At 44.1% G+C, this 18,782-nt stretch overlaps 2 protein-coding genes and 1 long non-coding RNA gene across 3 annotated transcripts; 1 reads left to right on the top strand and 2 right to left on the bottom strand.

The window, feature by feature from the left end:
• Positions 1-2,551: 2,551 nt before the first annotated feature.
• On the bottom strand, positions 2,552-9,769 carry tnfsf11 (TNF superfamily member 11). Its single transcript, XM_020620054.1, has 4 exons — positions 9,370-9,769; positions 7,424-7,459; positions 4,561-4,687; positions 2,552-3,125 (listed from the first exon to the last, which is right to left on the bottom strand). Exons 1-4 carry the CDS (start codon positions 9,568-9,570, stop codon positions 2,686-2,688), a joined length of 804 nt encoding a protein of 267 aa, XP_020475710.1. The 5' UTR covers positions 9,571-9,769; the 3' UTR covers positions 2,552-2,685.
• A 222-nt stretch (positions 9,770-9,991) lies between these two features.
• Positions 9,992-11,320, top strand: LOC109971658 (uncharacterized). Its single transcript, XR_002276587.1, has 3 exons — positions 9,992-10,177; positions 10,489-10,596; positions 10,923-11,320. It is a non-coding gene; the product is annotated as an uncharacterized LOC109971658 (long non-coding RNA).
• A 4,683-nt stretch (positions 11,321-16,003) lies between these two features.
• Positions 16,004-17,584, bottom strand: LOC109971666 (adhesive plaque matrix protein-like). The gene is made up of 2 exons (XM_020620059.1): positions 16,304-17,584; positions 16,004-16,273 (listed from the first exon to the last, which is right to left on the bottom strand). The coding sequence occupies exons 1-2, from the start codon at positions 17,582-17,584 to the stop codon at positions 16,079-16,081; spliced, it is 1,476 nt and encodes a 491-aa protein (XP_020475715.1). The 3' UTR covers positions 16,004-16,078.
• Between the last annotated feature and the right edge of the window lie 1,198 nt (positions 17,585-18,782).

Genomic DNA, 18,782 nt, shown 5'->3' on the forward strand with positions numbered 1-18,782 from the left:
ACGTAAGCAAAGCCCCACATTCGGTCTGTTCCACTGGGGCCCGTCTGCAGCAAATCATCATGGAAGAGCTACAAACCTGTGGGCAGGAGTGAAAATACAAGTCAGCACTACACTTGACATGGACGGAGCAACAGCCTTTCACTGCCATAGCCACTTATGTTTATACATATGTGGGTAATAAAATAAGCAGATTTATGTGTGTGTAAGGATGCTGACTGGGAACGTGTGTGTGTGTGTGTGTGTACATACATGTTCAGGGTGGGGGTCTAGTAGATGCCAAGCTTTCCATAATGTTTACGGCCACAACACATTGTAATGGTTTTTGTTCTGTGCCAAGAACTGAGAACTCAAGTCCCGTCAACGGGAGGTGCACTACCGAAGTCCACCGTTTGCACTTCCAGCTTCAGCTGAGTAAATCTGAAACTGAGTAGCACTATGGACACCACACTTGTTTCTTAATTGCATAAAATAGTTTTTCAAAAACATCCTTTAAGGCACAAATTAACTGTTACTTTAAAAAAGTTGTATTCTTTTCAGACATTTCATTCAGGTTAATTACATATTATACTTTTGCAGTCAGTGCTGTACATTTCAGAAAGAATGAAACCATGCCAGAACTCCAGAACGAATCAGCTCTTCATACACCCCAGCCAAATAGTTCTCCTCAAACCCCAGATTTTTACAGACTCTCAATAACATTTGAACAATAGGCTGAAAGCCGTGTGAGGTCCCAGCATACAGCACAAATGTGTCAGCTCCAGCCATTCTCTGGCTATACGCTGGTGAACGCCCAAGTCCAGACAATAGAGGGATTGTTTGGCTTTGGGTCCAACCACTGTGCAGCTTCAGGGGAGTCCCATCACCACAATGATCAAAACAACACACACATCACACTAAAGTACAGAAATTCTCATTATTCCCATCCCATGCAGTCTGTCGACTGTGCAGGTCGCTCTGTGCTGGTCCAAACGTCTGCAGTGAGCGAGCAGCACCGGTGGGTTCTCTGTACAACGCATCAGTGTGATGAGCCGGTGGGCCACTCGGTCCGGGGTTGCAGCAAGGTAAAGGAACAGCATGACTTGACTTCACTCTTTGGCCACAGCGGTGTTGAATTCTCCAAAGATTATGGAGATAATCAGATTGCACATCACAACACTATCAGAGTCAGGGGAGCCTGTTCATCAGGTTACAGTGTGAGGTGACTGAAGTTTAACCTTCTCCACAGCGTCATCCTGAATCGAGCAATGTCAGAACACATGAAAACTGTTACAAAAGTAGTTTTTTTAATTAAAACATACGCAAACATAAATATAAAAAACACTGAATGGAAAAACTCTATCAGATGAAGATTTACAGGTATGCTACAATCTTTTAGGAGAAACAATATACCCATATTGCTTTTGGCTAGGCAAGTGCACACAGACTTGTCAACATTAAGATACATAAATATAGAATTTAAAATGGAGCCCCTGTGTTTTAATAACAAAAAGCGTGTCTACTATTTCTTTTAAGTGCTGCATAATGACTGTCATACAGACATAAAATATAAATGAATTTTACAGCCGAAAGGTCAAATTAACAATGACCTGCCTCTGTACTTCTATAGCTAATAAATAAATATTTAGTGCATATTCCCATTTACCTCACTGAAGAGCCAAATGAAAAACAAATTTAAGTTAAAAATGAACCAAACTCAACTTGGTTCCTTTAGTCAAAGAAGACAAGTGTCTATTTGTGTCACTTATGGTCAGACAGTCCAGCTATCTGCATCGCTTGTTGATTGTCATATACATGCTGTAACAAACAGATGCCATTTCTCCTTAGTTTAAAACGATATTGTCATGCAACTGCCTTCAACGAGGCAGGCCACTCATTAGATTTCATTTAATCGAGAGGAAACTGGATAATAAATGAGTTTCGGTTTTGGGTTTCTGGTTCTGTTGCTTGAGTCTTTCATGGCTTTAAGTTTCATTGGTGCCTTAGAGATTTTGCAGGTGACATAAATCAGCATCTAACTGCTTATTTCAAGTTATTCTGTTGAGTGACTTACTGTGAGGATGCCTCATTGCCTGCCTTGTTCACACTTACAGAAGCTTTCAGGAAAACATTCACTGCCATGGGTCAGACACAGACCTGGAAGTCTTATTTTTATCCTGTTCAATCAGTACAAGCAGATGCTCCATCAGCACAGTCTTACTTTATGGATGTCTCCAGCAGTAAACACTGATAAATCCTTTCTCCACGTACATCTCGCCAACAAACTCCTCAGTTGTTCCCTTGCGGTTTGTTAAATTAGTGCATAAACACATGGCTATGCATGTAAATAAATGTAATCTGAACTGAAACTGCATTGAAATTTTCCAATAGAAGCCACTGTACTATATAAAAAAAGAAAGGAAAGAAAGTCCAGTGCTATTTTGGATGAAGTTCAGAGCTGTGTGTCTCAGTTTTTTGGAAGGGGCCAAGTGGCAAGACGAGTCTTTAAAAAGGTGATGAATGTTTTCCATGACTCCTTAGTCATTTGGTGAAGGCCAATGTAAAAAAAAAAAAAAAAAAAAAAAAAAAAAACAACATTGTACAATGAAAAGACACTTTTTTTGACAAATCAACATGATAAAAATTATTAACAGTGGTTCTTTGGCATATCAAATGTTCAGTAGCATGTCTGCTCCCCACGTTTAAATTTCAGTTACCCAACTTTATGGCACCAAAATACGTCCCTTCACCCTCCAGGTCCAGCAGCCAAGCATTGGAAACGTTGACAAACAAAGCATCTCCCTCCTCTAACCGCACCCCTCGGCCCTGCTGGGCGCAGTACATGTTGTAGCTGATGCTGTTCCAGCGCATGGTGCTGCCTGTCTTCATCAGCACCGTGACTCTGCTGTTCTGTTTGATGCTCTCGTAGGAGACGTACTGGATGAGCTGGGTGTTACTAACATCCACCTGCGGCACCCCGGCCTGACTGCTGTCCTCTTGCGCACCCTTGTAGTAGCGGAAGCAGGTCTTGGCGTAGACATAGTAGAAACCGGACTCCATCACCAGCAGTTTTCCCTTCTGGTAACCCATTCTGTTATGGTGTCCGTGCACCTCATCCCAGTCAATGATGATGGTCCTTGGCTCACCCTCTGCAGAGCAACAGGAACAGCACAAAAGAGAAGTTTGTTTATCCCAGCTCTAAATTATATTTCATACACAGAGGCAATTCAAAGTGCTTTACATAGACAAAAAAACATTAAGAATAAAAGAAAAGCATAAGAAACCAGAATAAAATCAGTTAAGACAAAATAAAGATGAAACTTTAGAAAAATAAAAAAACAACAATATTACAAATAGACAAAGACAAAAATAGAACATTTACAATACAGTACAGTACAGGAATAAGCTGTAAGTTGCAACACAGGAAACAAAAGTGGAGCAGAGAAACCAATCAATCAAATGCACAGGAAAAGAGCAGAGGTTTTTTTTGATTCATATTTGAAAGTGGCAGAGTCGGGGCACATTTAAGGTCATCAGGAAGTTGGCTCCATCTGTGTGCAGCATAATAGCTGAAAGCAGCTTCACCCTGTCTGGTTCTGACCCAAGGTTCTACCAGATGACTCCTAAGGATCTCAGAGCCCTGCTGGGTTTGGACTCTTGTAGGAAGCCAGACATGTATTTTGGCCCTGTACCACTGAGTGATTTCTAACCTAGCAGTAGCACTTCAAACTCATTTCTATAGGTAACTGGTTGCCAGTATAAAAATTTAAGAACAGGAGTGATGTGCTCAGTTCTCCTGGTTCTGGTTCAACTCTGGCTACAGTATCTGAATGAGCTGAAGTTGTCTGTAGGAAGAACAGTCCAGCCTGCTAGAGATGAAATCATGAGTTTTTCTAAATCTTGTCTGGACAGGAGACCTCTGAGTCTTGCTGTTAGTTTGAGATGATAAACAGCTGATTTAACTGTGGCCTTGATATGACTGTTGAAGCTCAGGTCTAAGCTTCAAGATTTCTAACTTGAGTTTTAGTCTTTATAATTCTAGAATCAAGCTGATCAACATCTGTCCTTTCCTTCCTGCTGCCAAAAACAGTAACTTCAGTTTTGTCTTTATCTAACTGAATTAAATTTTATTGCATCCAGGTATTTACTTGCTCTAAGGAAAGACAGACCGAAACACTTGGTGACAGAGCAAAGTAAATCTGCACGTCATCTGTGAAGCTGTGATAAGCAACTTTCTGTCATGTTGTCATGTGACCCAGAGGGAGCATGTACAGGTTGAATAGCAGTGGTCCAAGACTCGTACCCTGTGGGACTATGTGTCATTATGATCTGCCCAAAGTTTTGATTACCAATGGAAACAACATAGCCCCTGCCAACTGGGGACCGTACCTGATAATCCAACTCACTTTCTGGTCTGTAGTTTTTAATTTATTGATGCATAAATAGCAAAAAGCTACAAGTGGTCTGACACTGTGCCTGAGAAGGACTGGCGCCACCGGCATCTTTATTACAAAGTTAAACCGTTTTTGACAGATTAGTGTTGTTAGTGCAGTAATAACAGAAGGTTAATCTCACTGGACTCACTCTTAGAGTACTCCTGATGTGTTTTGATTGGTAGATGAGCTGATGGCAGGCTCTCTTTTGGAGTTTTGCACCGTTTGTTTTTCCTCGGGTCTCTCAGTGCATTCAGCATTGGCTCCGTCTGCACTTCCTGTAGAAAACAGGAGAAGCTGCCTAGCATCACTAAAAAGACATCAACACTTAACCCACATTGTTTTATAGCAACAACATTTTGTGACCTAGTTTACCACAGCTTTGCTCTGCTGTCTCTTTCAATAACTGTCTGCTTGTATGAAACTGTGTGTGTCTTACTATAAGTGCATAAGTGTACATGTATGTGTGTATTGTCCACCCTCTCTCGCAGGCCTGCTAAATTCTTATGACAATGCTGGTTGTACCTGGGGCCAGAGGCAGTGACAGGGATGCCTGCTGCCTGGAAAAGTATCGGGACTGAACTCAGCCCTGAGTCCAGATTCTATTTAAGGTCATCTTCCTCAGGCAAGACAGAGCATACTGACTCAAGGAAAACATGCTTTCCAGCCAAGTAAACAGTTTCTGAACTGGAGCTGCCAGCTCTCTTACAAATCTGGCACAGGTTAAACTACCAGGCATGAGTGTTTTGTTTTCTACCTCCGGGGCCAGTGAGAGTACATCAACGTTTATTCATATTTGCAGTAGATACAAGCAAATAACAAAAAGTGAAAAAAAGCAACTGATTCAAGTGGGGTTTTATTATATCCTGAACCTGTGTTATGGTTTTCATCTGATCCAGTAATCTCCAGTAACCTAACAAACTCACCTCAACCCTAACTCTGAGACAACACCAAAAGAAAAAAAAAAAAAAGGGAAAATGGAAAGTAGACAATTTTGAAACATACCAACTTAAAGACCACACACATCACCTCTGAGCACAAACACTGCCACACACTCCAAATAAACTCAACTACAGAGTCAGTCCCTCCAACCATCAATGTGGATTTGTAACACTGCACCTGTGCTGTGCTAATATTACTGTGACGTTTTTATAAACAGCCCAAGTCCAGATAAATTTGTGTGGTTCTCAAACTAAGATTAGCACTGACTGTCCTCCAAAAACACAAAAATGTTTATTGTGCAGCGCCTTGGAATGAGACAGGGTAAACAACGTCTTGCCAAGGCTGCAAAGTAATTGTGAACGTGCTCCCAATTGCTGCTACACTGTCAGACCTATCTTGATTTGTGGTGAGGCCATGTAATACCTCTGACCAGAAAGAAGAGATTATTTAAACAAAGTGGCAGGAGCTTGGCAGCTTCCTGATCTACAGTGTGATCTAGAATTAAAATGTGGCACTGTGACAACCACTCTGCACCAGACATAAGAAAAGTCTGCCTTGGAATACACTGCACATCCAGCCACGGCTGACTTGATTGTGCTCTGTAACTACACGCCGCATACATCATTCAACATCTTATTATGTTGATGAGTGGTTTCTGAGATGTTACCTTAGAACAAAAGTCCTCTCACTCAAAGCTTGGCCACCAAAGCTGCCTGTCTCTTTGCATTTCATCCTGCATCAGTGAGATCTCTTTCTTACACAGTTGTACTCCTCTCAACAGACTATAAATATTCAGATCATGAGCTGGGTCTGATTCACAGTCCTGTGTTCTCACCGCTCCCAGTGATCGTGCCGACCACAGCCCCAGCCCGGCGTAGGCCAGGCCTGCACATTCTGCCTCACATCTGAGAGCTGCACTGCAGAGCTCATAGCTGTTCACTAAGGCCTGTTCTCTAGCAAATCCCTGTTTGACCAGTCTGCAGAATGCACCAGCAGTCTCAGGGCTGGCCTTAACAAAACACAGTGTGGGCCAAGAGGACCTGTCACCCTGACACCTCATAAAGCTCCCAGCACGTCTCCTCGCACACCATGGGAAACAGTCGAGAACTGACGAAAACAATGAGCGCCTCAGTCCAAGAGAGGCTGGGTGGCTTGTCTAAGCTCTCCACCAGGGATACCCAGGGCAAACACAAATACATAATTTCAAAGGAAATTAAAGCATTATGGGAAACCAAACACCAGTGAAGCAAATCAGCCCTTTTATTCTGTGTTACTTCCTGGACGGTTTTTGCTTTTGCTTGGCAAAACCTGTGCCAAAAAAAATAAGCTGCTCTTTCCAAAAAGGGATTAGAAAAAAATATAACTTCAACAATTATGAATTAGTTTATAACTCCCTTGTGTTACTGCTGATCATAGAAGGAACACTGTAACCACCAACGCCAGCGAGTGACTCACTAATAACTGATGCAGTAAGCTGCTTTCTGAGATTAACCAAACGTGGAAGAACTCATAACAAGAAGGTCTTTGACCCTTTCTAAGTCAGAAAGGTGCTTTTTGTGCTGTGGACTGAACTTTACCCATCCTGGGTGACTCCACGAGGTTGTGCTTTCCTTACAGAAGTGTGGTATGCACTTAAAACACACCCATGGAATACTGTATTCACTGTACTTCTCCCATGACAGTGACAGGAGGAAATACTTGGCAATAATGCCAATCAAGCCTGGTGGTTGTTAACAAAATGTTTAAGACCACAGGTATTTGAATAATGCAGGATGAAAACCTGTTAACCAACCAGGAGTTGATGATCACGCATGTTGTCGTTGCATGTCAAACCGCACAAATAATTGTCAGGTCAAAAAATGAGAATGTGCTGAAGAAAATGATACAAAACACTGGCATGTTAAACATACCATGGTGTCATACAGAAAGGTAAACTCAAAACTATTAAAAAAAATCTGCCAAAATAACTATAAATATTCCAGGACTCCTAAGTTTTAAAAACAAACTGTGGTCCACTCAGGAGATGTGTTGTGCAGCTGTGCTGCCTGGGGCCGACCAGGGTTCAAACTCACCTCTACGGGCCGTTGTGGGACTGCAGACAAATCCACCTAGAGACAGAAACATGAGCTGAGGTTAGAGAGGTCCGTGTAAAAAAGAGATATGCCATCTCCAATGCCCCCGTGACAGGTGTGTGTGGGAGGAATATTTTACAAAATTTACAGGAAGACAAGCAGCAATTCAGTTTGGATGTTTATGCGTTTTCGAAAGAGTGGGAGGTGAAGTTTTTTTTTTTTCCCCCCACAAGGCACTCTGTATTCCACCGCAGCAGGCAGAAGTGATTTGGAGACTGATTTACACTTGTTGTTTCTAACTTAAAATGGCCACAAGGTTTCCATGCATATAGCCAGCCTGATGCACAAAGACACACAACAAGAAAATACATTTCAGCCCTCATGTTCAAATCAGAGCAACATTTTTAAACCTGCTCTGCTCAGCACAGTCCTATGTAGGCACAGCGCTGTGCAGATTGCAGCTCTCCTCTCCATCTCCGGGTAGTTCTACAGGCGTTGAGGGAAGATGACGGGATCCAGTGCCCACACAACGACTGACTCACACTGAAAATGCTACCATGTGCAGCTGTTGTCAAATTCGCAAAAAGGCTCCAACTTGGACCAACCACAGGGCCTCTCACACTGCTGTGTATTCGAGGAACGCTTCAGTCACTCCCAAAAGATCTGGACCCACGTCCCTGTGGCCACATAATCAGATCAACCCCACATACATGTTATTCACAAATATGACAACAAACATAAAATTAAACACCGTCTCTCTGATCTTCTTTCTGGTTTCAACCCCTTCCCCTCCCTCCCTGTCATTTTCTTTTCCTCTGGTTCACATCCAGTATATAACTAGCTGCTACCACACTGCAATGTGTTTATGCCAAAGTCAAGCCAAAGAAATTTAACACGCAAACACAGAGGCAGAGAGAAAAGGAGAGAACATGAGAGGCTGATGCTCCCCAGGTGACCTCAGAAGCATCCTGACAGAGCAGACCGCATCTCTGCACTGTCTGCTTGTTCAAACATGACAATTATTCAACTCCACAACCACTATAGAGAAGTGAAAAGAACTGTGGCAGAATGTAAATGTTATTTTACAAGATCACAGATATGCAAAGATCATCTGACAAAAAAAAAAAAGAAAGAACATGAACCGTGTATTTTGATGGTGTCCCTGATTTAGCGCTGTCAGACCAGCGCTAACTAGAACATCCAGTCTTCCTTGAACTTCCTCGTCGGATAGTTCTGCCTCCAAAACGCCATGAAAACAGCTCTGCTTATTTTCAAATGTTTACAGCTTATGACACATATAAATTACAAATACAGCCCGTAGATGACATGTAAACACACGCATGAAGAAGTGCAGCGTCGGAGCCTCAAGTTAAAACATCTGTACTTTGCGAAGCCCCGACCGGGATGCTGAGATGTTATCACGTCAAAACGGATTCACGGTGCTTTGAACCCCCGTGAAATAACTCGTCTCCGTGGAACATTCTGAGCAGGGCTTCATGAGATGCTATCAGTCGGGGTGTTTTTGTAGCGAGGGAAAATGCTGTAACTGCCTGCCACAGAGGCGCAGCGTCTTCAAAGTGCACGACATTAGGCGCACAAAAGTATAGAAGAGACTCGATGTTGAGGCTTTTTTACTTCTTCTTTTACTGCTGCAGATTACACCTACTTTACTTCTAAGAGCACACACCGCCAACCTTTATGCAACTGGGGGACTATTCTTGCACCTTATGGTATTATAAAGTTGCGCAAACACTGCCGGACTATCTTAACTCGCTTGTAACCGAGGACGGAACTGTTGACAATACCTGTAGACAAATATTTACACGCTGAGCCAACGCTAGTGTAAACCTACATACACGCTGACGGCAATGAATGACTTTGCCAAGTGTCTTATTGTACACTAGGGGAAAAACCGCCTAAATCACACCGTGTCCTGCTGAGCCTACCTGTTGCAGATAACCTGTCAGGTGTAATAAGATCGCCACACTGGAAGCCACCTGAAGCAATCCCATAACAGCGAGAGTCCCGAACAGGAGCGGGCGGTAAGTGGGCTCCGAGCTCTGCACCGGGTGGAAGCGGTGCTGCCCGTCCTCGATGTCGACGGTGTTCCGCAGGTAACCTCTGTACTCGCTGTGTGTAGCTGCCATGATGCGTGCTGGGGATGATCTGTGTGTACTATAGCGCCGCGGGTCCAGTTCCAAAACTCAATGCGCGGAGTAAACTAAAATGCAAGTCCCTATAATCGCTTCCAGTGGGTGGGCTCAGAGAACTGGTCTCCCTGTGCAGCCAATGAGAGGGATCCTCTGATACTAGTGTAACCTGGGTTAACTGAGCCCTGGTTGAATAAAGGCCTGTTAGTAAAAGTGGCTTTGAATACAAACGAGAAGGTCAGTGGATCAATGTGCATTAAAAAAAACACTACAATGTTATTTATTATTTCATGGTGTTATATTTTATTTGGGTTAAAAAAACATGTTAAAAAGTGTAAATTCATTGGGTTCTATTGTAATTTATATTTTGAAATAAATTATGTCATCTAGACTTATTTTGAAAAGGCACGAGCCATGTGACTAGTAACAGCCAACCATATCGTGTGACCTCTGGTTCAAGAAAAGGCAGATTACAGAGACAGGTGTTATAGAAGCTGTCTAAACGCTGTTTTTCATATCCTGAAAAATAAGTCTTTTTGGTTTTCCAACCTGTTGCTGTTACAGAGGTTTTTTTTTTTTTTTTTACATTGCTGAACAGGACTTGGTGAGTGACGAAGATGTATTTTATTTCTCATACAAGTAATATTATTGCAATATGTTATTCTTTTCATGGAAATAGAAAGCTAAGGTAGTGAATTTACGTTCTATGTTAAAATTGTGAATATTATGGTGCATTTTGAGGCTAATTGAGGTACTTGCAAAAATCACTGTCCTAACATGTTTTCCGCCGCCATTATGGTGATGTCGCCATCTTAACGAGCACCAATTAAGAAAAGAATGGTCTTTTATTTAAGTTTTAAGCTACCTAGAGTTTTATTTTAAGCATTTATGTATGTTTTATGTTGTTTATGGTAGGCCTTAAGATTGGGTCGAATGGTTGTGAGCTGGAGCGAGAGTTAACGACATTTGTGTGGAACGAGATGGCGAGCCTCCCATGGCGGAACTGTGCATATGCCGGACTTGGTGAGTGACGAAGATGTATTTTTTTTCTCATACAAGTAATATTATTGCAATCTGCTCTTCTTTTCATGGTTATTCTTTTCATGGAAATAGAAAGCTAAGGTAGTGAATTTACGTTCTATGTTAAAATTGTGAATATTATGGTGCATTTTGAGGCTAATTGAGGTACTTGCAAAAATCACTGTCCTAACATGTTTTCCGCCGCCATTATGGTGATGTCGCCATCTTAACGAGCACCAATTAAGAAAAGAATGGTCTTTTATTTAAGTTTTAAGCTACCTAGAGTTTTATTTTAAGCATTTATGTATGTTTTGTGTTGTTTATGGTAGGCCTTAAGATTGGGTCGAATGGTTGTGAGCTGGAGCCAGAGTTTAATGACACATGTGGAACGAGATGGCGAGCCTTCCACGGCGGATCTTATGAACTGTGCATATGCCAGAAGTTAAACGGTCTCTGCTAGACTGGATCTGGATCTCATCCAATCTGGTAGGATTTACCCACTTTTTTCTGCAGAACAGCAGTGGACTCCAGATAGATCCAGAATTTGCTCATTCGGACCGATCTAAGGACTAAGAAACAACAAAAGGACAATTTAAAACTGTGGTGCACAGTTTTGTTCAGCCTTTTGCTGGATTATTTTGGGTTTATGCATTCTACTTCTAGCAAGTCCTGAGTTGAACCCTAAAATTTACTTTTGACCCAGACCCTAAAATAGGCCAGGTCCGGAAAAATGCAGAGTTTAATGACACATGTGGAACGAGATGGCGAGCCTTCCACGGCGGATCTTATGAACTGTGCATATGCCAGAAGTTAAACGGTCTCTGCTAGACTGGATCTGGATCTCATCCAATCTGGTAGGATTTACCCACTTTTTTCTGCAGAACAGCAGTGGACTCCAGATAGATCCAGAATTTGCTCATTCGGACCGATCTAAGGACTAAGAAACAACAAAAGGACAATTTAAAACTGTGGTGCACAGTTTTGTTCAGCCTTTTGCTGAATTATTTTGGGTTTATACATTTTGTACAATTTTTATTTTTTTATTTTTATTTTGTTACTGTGTGTAAATGTCTGTGCAGTTTTAAAGCTGTAAATACAATCCGGCAAATTCAAATGTATTTTTACTGGTCGGTGGTGCTGCCCTACGCACAAGTCCACATGGAACCCCTTACAAAATCAGAACCTTGTCAACTGAGTATATGGCAACAGTTACTAAAAACGCCACCTACAGTTTCTTTAATGAACTACCGAAAATGGCTAAATTGACTGTTCAGTCATTTGAAGCAATTTTGAACGAACACCTCTCTAAATCCAGTCAGTCAACCAGTGAGACAGAACAAACTGAAAGTCCAGCTTCCATCAAGGAAATCAGTCACATTTGTCCCCTCAGTCACTAACGGGACCCAAGCTCCTCAAGGTGAACCTGAGGAAGTTATCAATACTAACTTAAGTCGCAATGAAGCTGAACCAGTCAAGCCCACACAACTCACTCGAGCAATTAACTTCCCTTAAAGCGTCATAGCACCCCCAGAGGTGCAGAAAGTCGTGGTTGAGCACATTGTACGAACTGAAATTCCTGTCTCCTCAGCGAGTGCATCCTTCCGCCTTAGACAGTTCTCAGGCAAAGTACCTTGTCCCAGTCATGAGGTTGACTTTGATACCTGGCGCAATAGTGTTGATCTTGTACTCCAAGACCCAGAGTTGTCAGACTTGCAGCGCTCACGGAAGATTTTAGACAGTCTTGTGCAACCTGCAGCAAACATAGTCAAACCCTTAGGCCCTAAAGCATTGCCGTCTGCTTACATTGAACTGCTCACGTCAGCATTTGGCACAGTAGAGGATGGCGATAGGCTCTTTGCTAAGTTCCTTAACACACTGTAAGATCCAGGTGAAAAGCCATCACAGTTTCTCCATAGGTTACAAACAGCTCTGTCTAAAGCTCAGAATAGAGGTGGTGTTTTAGCCAGTGAGGCAGACTGACACCTGCTGCGTCAGTTTTGTCGCGGATGTTGGGATAGAGCCTTGTTAGCAGACCTGCAGCTTGAAAGGAAAAAAGATAACTCACCCCCGTTTGCAGAGCTACTCTTACAGTTAAGGGTAGAAGAAGACAAATGTTTAGCCAAAGAGAACAGAATGAAGAAACACTTTGCTGCAGCCAGACCTAAAGTAGCTTCACACATTATTGCTGCCACCACTGAACTTCCTGAACGCACAGTGCACAATGACCTCGCTGAATTACAAGCACAAATAACGGAGCTGCAAAGTCTACTTGTAAAAATGAAGGCACAAAAAGCAGATCAACCCACAACTCCCTTGAACAACCTGGTCAAAGAGCTAAGAGCACAAATCACAGAGCTCCAGAGCCATTTGGCTAGAGTCAAACCACCAAGTTCTCCTCCGAAGAAAGTGGATAAACCAAAAACCAGTTCTAACAGCAAGCCTAAACAAAATATCTGAACAATCGACAACCCCGACTGCAAACCGTAGACCAAAGCCATGGTACTGTTTCTAGTGCGGTGAAAACGGTCACATTGTGTCTTCATGCCCCAATAAACCAAATGCATCCTTGGTTGCTGAGAAGAGACAACAGTTGAAAGAAAAACAGTCAATACCCATATTGACAAACAAAACAGCCAAAATCAGCCGTTAAACTAAAACCAGCCCTCATTGCGGGACAAATGGGTGCTTCTAATGAAACAAGTCCCAAATCCGAGCATCTAAGCGAAGCCAAAAACTGCTTTCTACCCAACAAATATGCAACACCAAAACTGCCAAAAGGCTTCATCGAAGCAAAGTACACTGCTCGAGTTCAAATCAACGGGCAAAAGTACCATTGTCTTCTTGATACAGGATCTCAAGTGACCACAGTGTCCCAGTCCTGCTATGAAAACAATTTCTCAGACCGCCGGATACCCGCCGCTGAGGAAAAGCCAAAGTTCTAAGCCAAACCGTGACCACTACTTTCAGCCAAAAGCCCTTTTTGGGGAGAGATGGGATGAGAGTTGCCAACAAGCCTTCGAAACAACCATAGACAAACTCACCACAGCTCCTGTGTTAGGGTTTGCCAACACCAAGCTTCCCTACATGCTCCACACAGATGCTAGTACAACAGGGCTAGGGGCAGCCCTGTATCAAGAGCAGGGGGGAGAGATGTGCGTAATTGCGTACACAAGTAGAGGTCTGTCTAAAAGTGAATCACGTTACCCTGCTCACAAGCTTGAGTTTTTAGCTCTCAAGTGGGCTGTAACAGAAAAGTTTTGTGACTATTTGTATGGCAGTCCCTTTACAGTTATAACAGTCAGTAATCGTCTGACATATATCTTCACCACAGCTAAGTTGAACGCCACAGGTTATCGCTGGTTGTCCACCCTGTCTTCCTTCAAGCAGGCAAACAAAATATGGACACAGACGGGTTGTCCCGCCGTCCCCATCCTGAGCCAGTAAATGACCTAGTCTCCCTGAAAGAACAAGAACGTATCTGCCAGTTTGTCAAACGCCACTTACCTGGTACGGACCCTTTCACTCATGTCCCTCCAAATGATGTCAGTGCTATCTGTGAAAAACACCTAGTCTTTCAGTCTCTTGACACAGATAACAGTGCTCCTACCTGCCCCCTAGTAACATCTTTGTCCATGTCTGCCCAAGCTATTCCTGACAGTTACGATCAGTGTAACGGTCTCCCAGTCATCCCAAGTATTTCGGAGGAAGAGTTAAGACAAAGCCAGAGAGATGACCCTGCAATAAATGAGGTAATCCATCAGCTCGAAACAGGGGAATCATCTCCCATCCAAAGTTGGGCCACAGGGTTCGCATTTGTCAAAGTTCACTTTTCGGCCACCAGATGGAGCAGTTTTCAGACATTTGGGGGGACCTTTTTGACAGACAGGAGGGAATGTTCCTGACATGTGACATTTGGCCCCCGAATTTTAACAGGTTCCACCGACTGATGTCACTATCCTTGCCCAACCTTTCCTGGGAAAGCTGTCTGACATTTAGGCCATTCTAGTAGTTTCGAATTCTCACAGGAACAAAACAGCGGACTGCTTGTGTAAAAGTGGTTAAAAAAAGCTTACCTAGCTTAGCAGTGCCATAAAACGTTGAAGGGTGCTTTAAAGGTATGGAAAAGTGCATTAAGAGTGTTCTAAATAGCAAACACACACTCCAGGAAGTGAGAGATAAAAAATGCATTTTTTGACTTAAAATGGATCAGGGTGACCAAATGACCAAGAGATTGTTTTCAATTGCAAACCAAACTTTTTTTATTAAATGTGTGAACAAAGAAACACTAAATAACACTTTCAACAATAAACCAATTTTTCACAGCTCTTATTATGAACAAATAACCCGAAAAATAAATAACAAACTACTACTTTATTTAAAACTACTTTTTTGGGTGAATATTTGGTTGATTTATTAGCTGCCCGTGCGGCAGCTCTTAACGCCCTTCTGGAGACCTTAAAGCTTGACTCTATTGGGCTCAGGTGCACCATCAGGTTATGATACAGCTCCCTCTGGGTCTTGACTGGTGTCTGTGGAGTAAAAGAATAAAGGTGAATCTCGGTCATACTTACACGGATGATGTAGCCCGTGGGAGGCCGGCCCTCAGTGGCCGCTCCCCTGACCTCCGCCACTGTCATATTTCTGAAGACCCCCGTGCGGTCCCCGTAAATTGACGCGATGAATGCGCTTAAGTACCCGTAGAAGGCGTTCCTCAGCTGCACCGTATAGTCCTCCTGGAGTTCCTCTGAGGGGGACAGGGCAGAAAGGGTTAAGCGAGTGAAGAATGTGGTGGAGAAAGCATGTGGCGGCATGTGTTCAGGGTGAGGTGAACAAATCTTACTCAGCAGCTTAGGAATCTTCCTCCGTGCACCAAGCTGCCACCGTCTGAGTGACTCCTGGGACACCACTTTTGACAGCTTTTTTGTCCTTAGTTGTCAGCTGGTGGGCCAACATTCTTTTTGAAATGCCTCTTATGGCCCGTCTCACTGCCCTGATCACACCTGTGATCTGGCTTTGTGACAGTCTGGCCAGCCTACGTTGGGGGGGGGGGGTCTCCTTGAAATACTTGAGGAATTGTTGGACATCCCTCAGATAGAAGTTGGTGGTGGTTACGCTTTTTCCCGATGCGCACAGGATGTTGGGCCATCTGCGGGGGAACACATACAGTCATAGGTTGATGCATACATGTCAAACCGAGAAAGAAGCAAGCGAGACCGCACTTACTGGATGATCTGCTCTGTCTTGTCTAAAAAGCGCCAGGTAGCCAGGGAGGAGACCTTTCCGGCCATGAAGGCCAAAAAGGACTTTATGCGGCTTATCTTGGAGAAGGCGTTCTCCGAGTGTTTTTCGGACGGACAGCTGCCCTCGTGGAAGGCCTGGTACTCTTTTAAGTAATTTTCTGTTAAAAAAAAAAAAAATCACAATAAACATTTCATTCAATAAAACAAACGTGCAGAGATGAAAATGACATGGATCAAAAACACATTTACTTAATACCAACTGCCAAAATGTAGTAATACCCACCCATCGACTCTGGGAACTTTATATGGCGAGTGAAGGTCCCTTTGCCCGTCCCCGCAAAGAGCCTTTTTGCCACTTTCCTCAGGCCTTCCTCCTCCACGCCTTCCGCACTGCCAGGTACTTTTGGCGCTGGCTCTGGCACTGGTGCAGGCAGAGGGGCTGGCCCTGGCACAGGGTCAGGGTCAGGCACATACGATGTGCCTGGCTGCTCGTCAGGCACATACGATGTGCCTGGCTGCTCGTCAGGCACATACGATGTGCCTGGCTGCTCGTCAGGCACATACGATGTGCCTGGCTGCTCGTCAGGCACATACGATGTGCCTGGCTGCTCGTCAGGCACATACGATGTGCCTGGCTGCTCGTCAGGCACATACGATGTGCCTGGCTGCTCGTCAGGCACATACGATGTGCCTGGCTGCTCGTCAGGCACATACGATGTGCCTGGCTGCTCGTCAGGCACATACGATGTGCCTGGCTGCTCGTCAGGCACATACGATGTGCCTGGCTGCTCGTCAGGCACATACGATGTGCCTGGCTGCTCGTCAGGCACATACGATGTGCCTGGCTGCTCGTCAGGCACATACGATGTGCCTGGCTGCTCGTCAGGCACATACGATGTGCCTGGCTGCTCGTCAGGCACATACGATGTGCCTGGCTGCTCGTCAGGCACATACGATGTGCCTGGCTGCTCGTCAGGCACATACGATGTGCCTGGCTGCTCGTCAGGCACATACGATGTGCCTGGCTGCTCGTCAGGCACATACGATGTGCCTGGCTGCTCGTCAGGCACATACGATGTGCCTGGCTGCTCGTCAGGCACATACGATGTGCCTGGCTGCTCGTCAGGCACATACGATGTGCCTGGCTGCTCGTCAGGCACATACGATGTGCCTGGCTGCTCGTCAGGCACATACGATGTGCCTGGCTGCTCGTCAGGCACATACGATGTGCCTGGCTGCTCGTCAGGCACATACGATGTGCCTGGCTGCTCGTCAGGCACATACGATGTGCCTGGCTGCTCGTCAGGCACATACGATGTGCCTGGCTGCTCGTCAGGCACATACGATGTGCCTGGCTGCTCGTCAGGCACATACGATGTGCCTGGCTGCTCGTCAGGCACATACGATGTGCCTGGCTGCTCGTCAGGCACATACGATGTGCCTGGCTGCTCGTCAGGCACATACGATGTGCCTGGCTGCTCGTCAGGCACATACGATGTGCCTGGCTGCTCGTCAGGCACATACGATGTGCCTGGCTGCTCGTCAGGCACATACTGAGTGAGAAAGTGGGAGGGAGGGAGGGAGGGATGTGTATAGACTGAGTGTCTCTGAGTGAGAGGGGAGGGGGGCCGCTGGTGGAAAATTCCACTGCAGGGTAGATCTGGCTTTAAGTGCTGTAAAGCATCCACTATGCTCTCCACTGCAGGGCACGATCTGCATTTCTGCTGATTACACCCTTTAAGTTTCTGCATTCCATCCTGCTGCTCTAAATGTACAAATTCAGCTTAAAAATAGGACCACAACACGTTTATAAACTGTATCTCATTAGGAAATGCATCTCAATTCAGATTTTCATCATTAAAAATGCAAGCAAAGCACAGTCAGTCAATTAAGTTTTGGCACTGAGGAGCGGATGAAATTAAGTTGCAAAAAGGTCAAACCATCATCATTTCTGTGTCATTTCTTTTAAGAAAAACTAGTTTCAAATAAAACATCTGTGTTTAGCACGCGTTTAGCAAGTTAAACACCGTCCTTCGACCGACCTCGTGTCGGACGGGGTTTTTAATCTTTAAAGGGCAGAATTAAGCACACAACACGAACATTTATCAGAAAACTTCATAAAAACAATAAGTTCACTTATTGCTCCCAGTGATTTTCCAAATATTCTTCGGTTTTATGAAAAAAAAAACTCTCTGCAGTTCTTCGACGTCCGTCCTCCAGATCAGATTTCTTTGTCTGTCTCCAGTCTTTGTCTCCAAAGGTGACAACAGCAAGCATGCGCAGTGAGAGTGAACAACGGAGGTGCGAATCTGTGGGGGTTGGGTGGGCTTGCTTTCTTAAACAAAGCTGCTTTTAAGGACAGTGCAGCTCTGGCACCATATAGATTTATTTATTTATTTATACATTAAAGGGGTTTGCTATTTTACATTCTGTGACAATTCGAAACCAGTAACATGTCAGGGACAAAAGCAGCGGATTTTCCTTAACCCAGTGTGCTGGAGAGACAGCCGAATGGTTAAAGTGCTGCGTTTGGATGCGGACCCCATGGGTTCGCGTCTCACTCTTGGCGAAATTTATTTATTCTTTATTTTATCACCTCTGTTAATGTGTATCGCTCTGTCACCACAGACATTTATTTATTTACTCATTTTTTGACAATTCGAAACCCTTAACCATTGCAGCCTCGGTGTGCCAAATGTCACGCTTTCTTGAAGTGTGTGTTTGATATTTAGAAACGTTTTAATGCACTTTCCCAACAAGTTAAAGCGCCCCTTCAGCGTTTTATTGCAGATATAATCTTAACTAAGCATTTAAAGCCACGGGCAAATCAGCTGCTTTGGTCACGTGACTTTTGGCAGCTGTGGAATTGTCAAATAACGCCGTCATGACTTTCTGGTATGAGTTTTGGCTATTTCCAGCCGTTTTTTGAGGGGGTTAAGGCACTTTTTC

The sequence above is a fragment of the Monopterus albus genome, unplaced genomic scaffold (genome assembly GCF_001952655.1).
Source record: "Monopterus albus unplaced genomic scaffold, M_albus_1.0 scaffold231.1, whole genome shotgun sequence".
Lineage (NCBI taxonomy): Eukaryota > Metazoa > Chordata > Actinopteri > Synbranchiformes > Synbranchidae > Monopterus > Monopterus albus.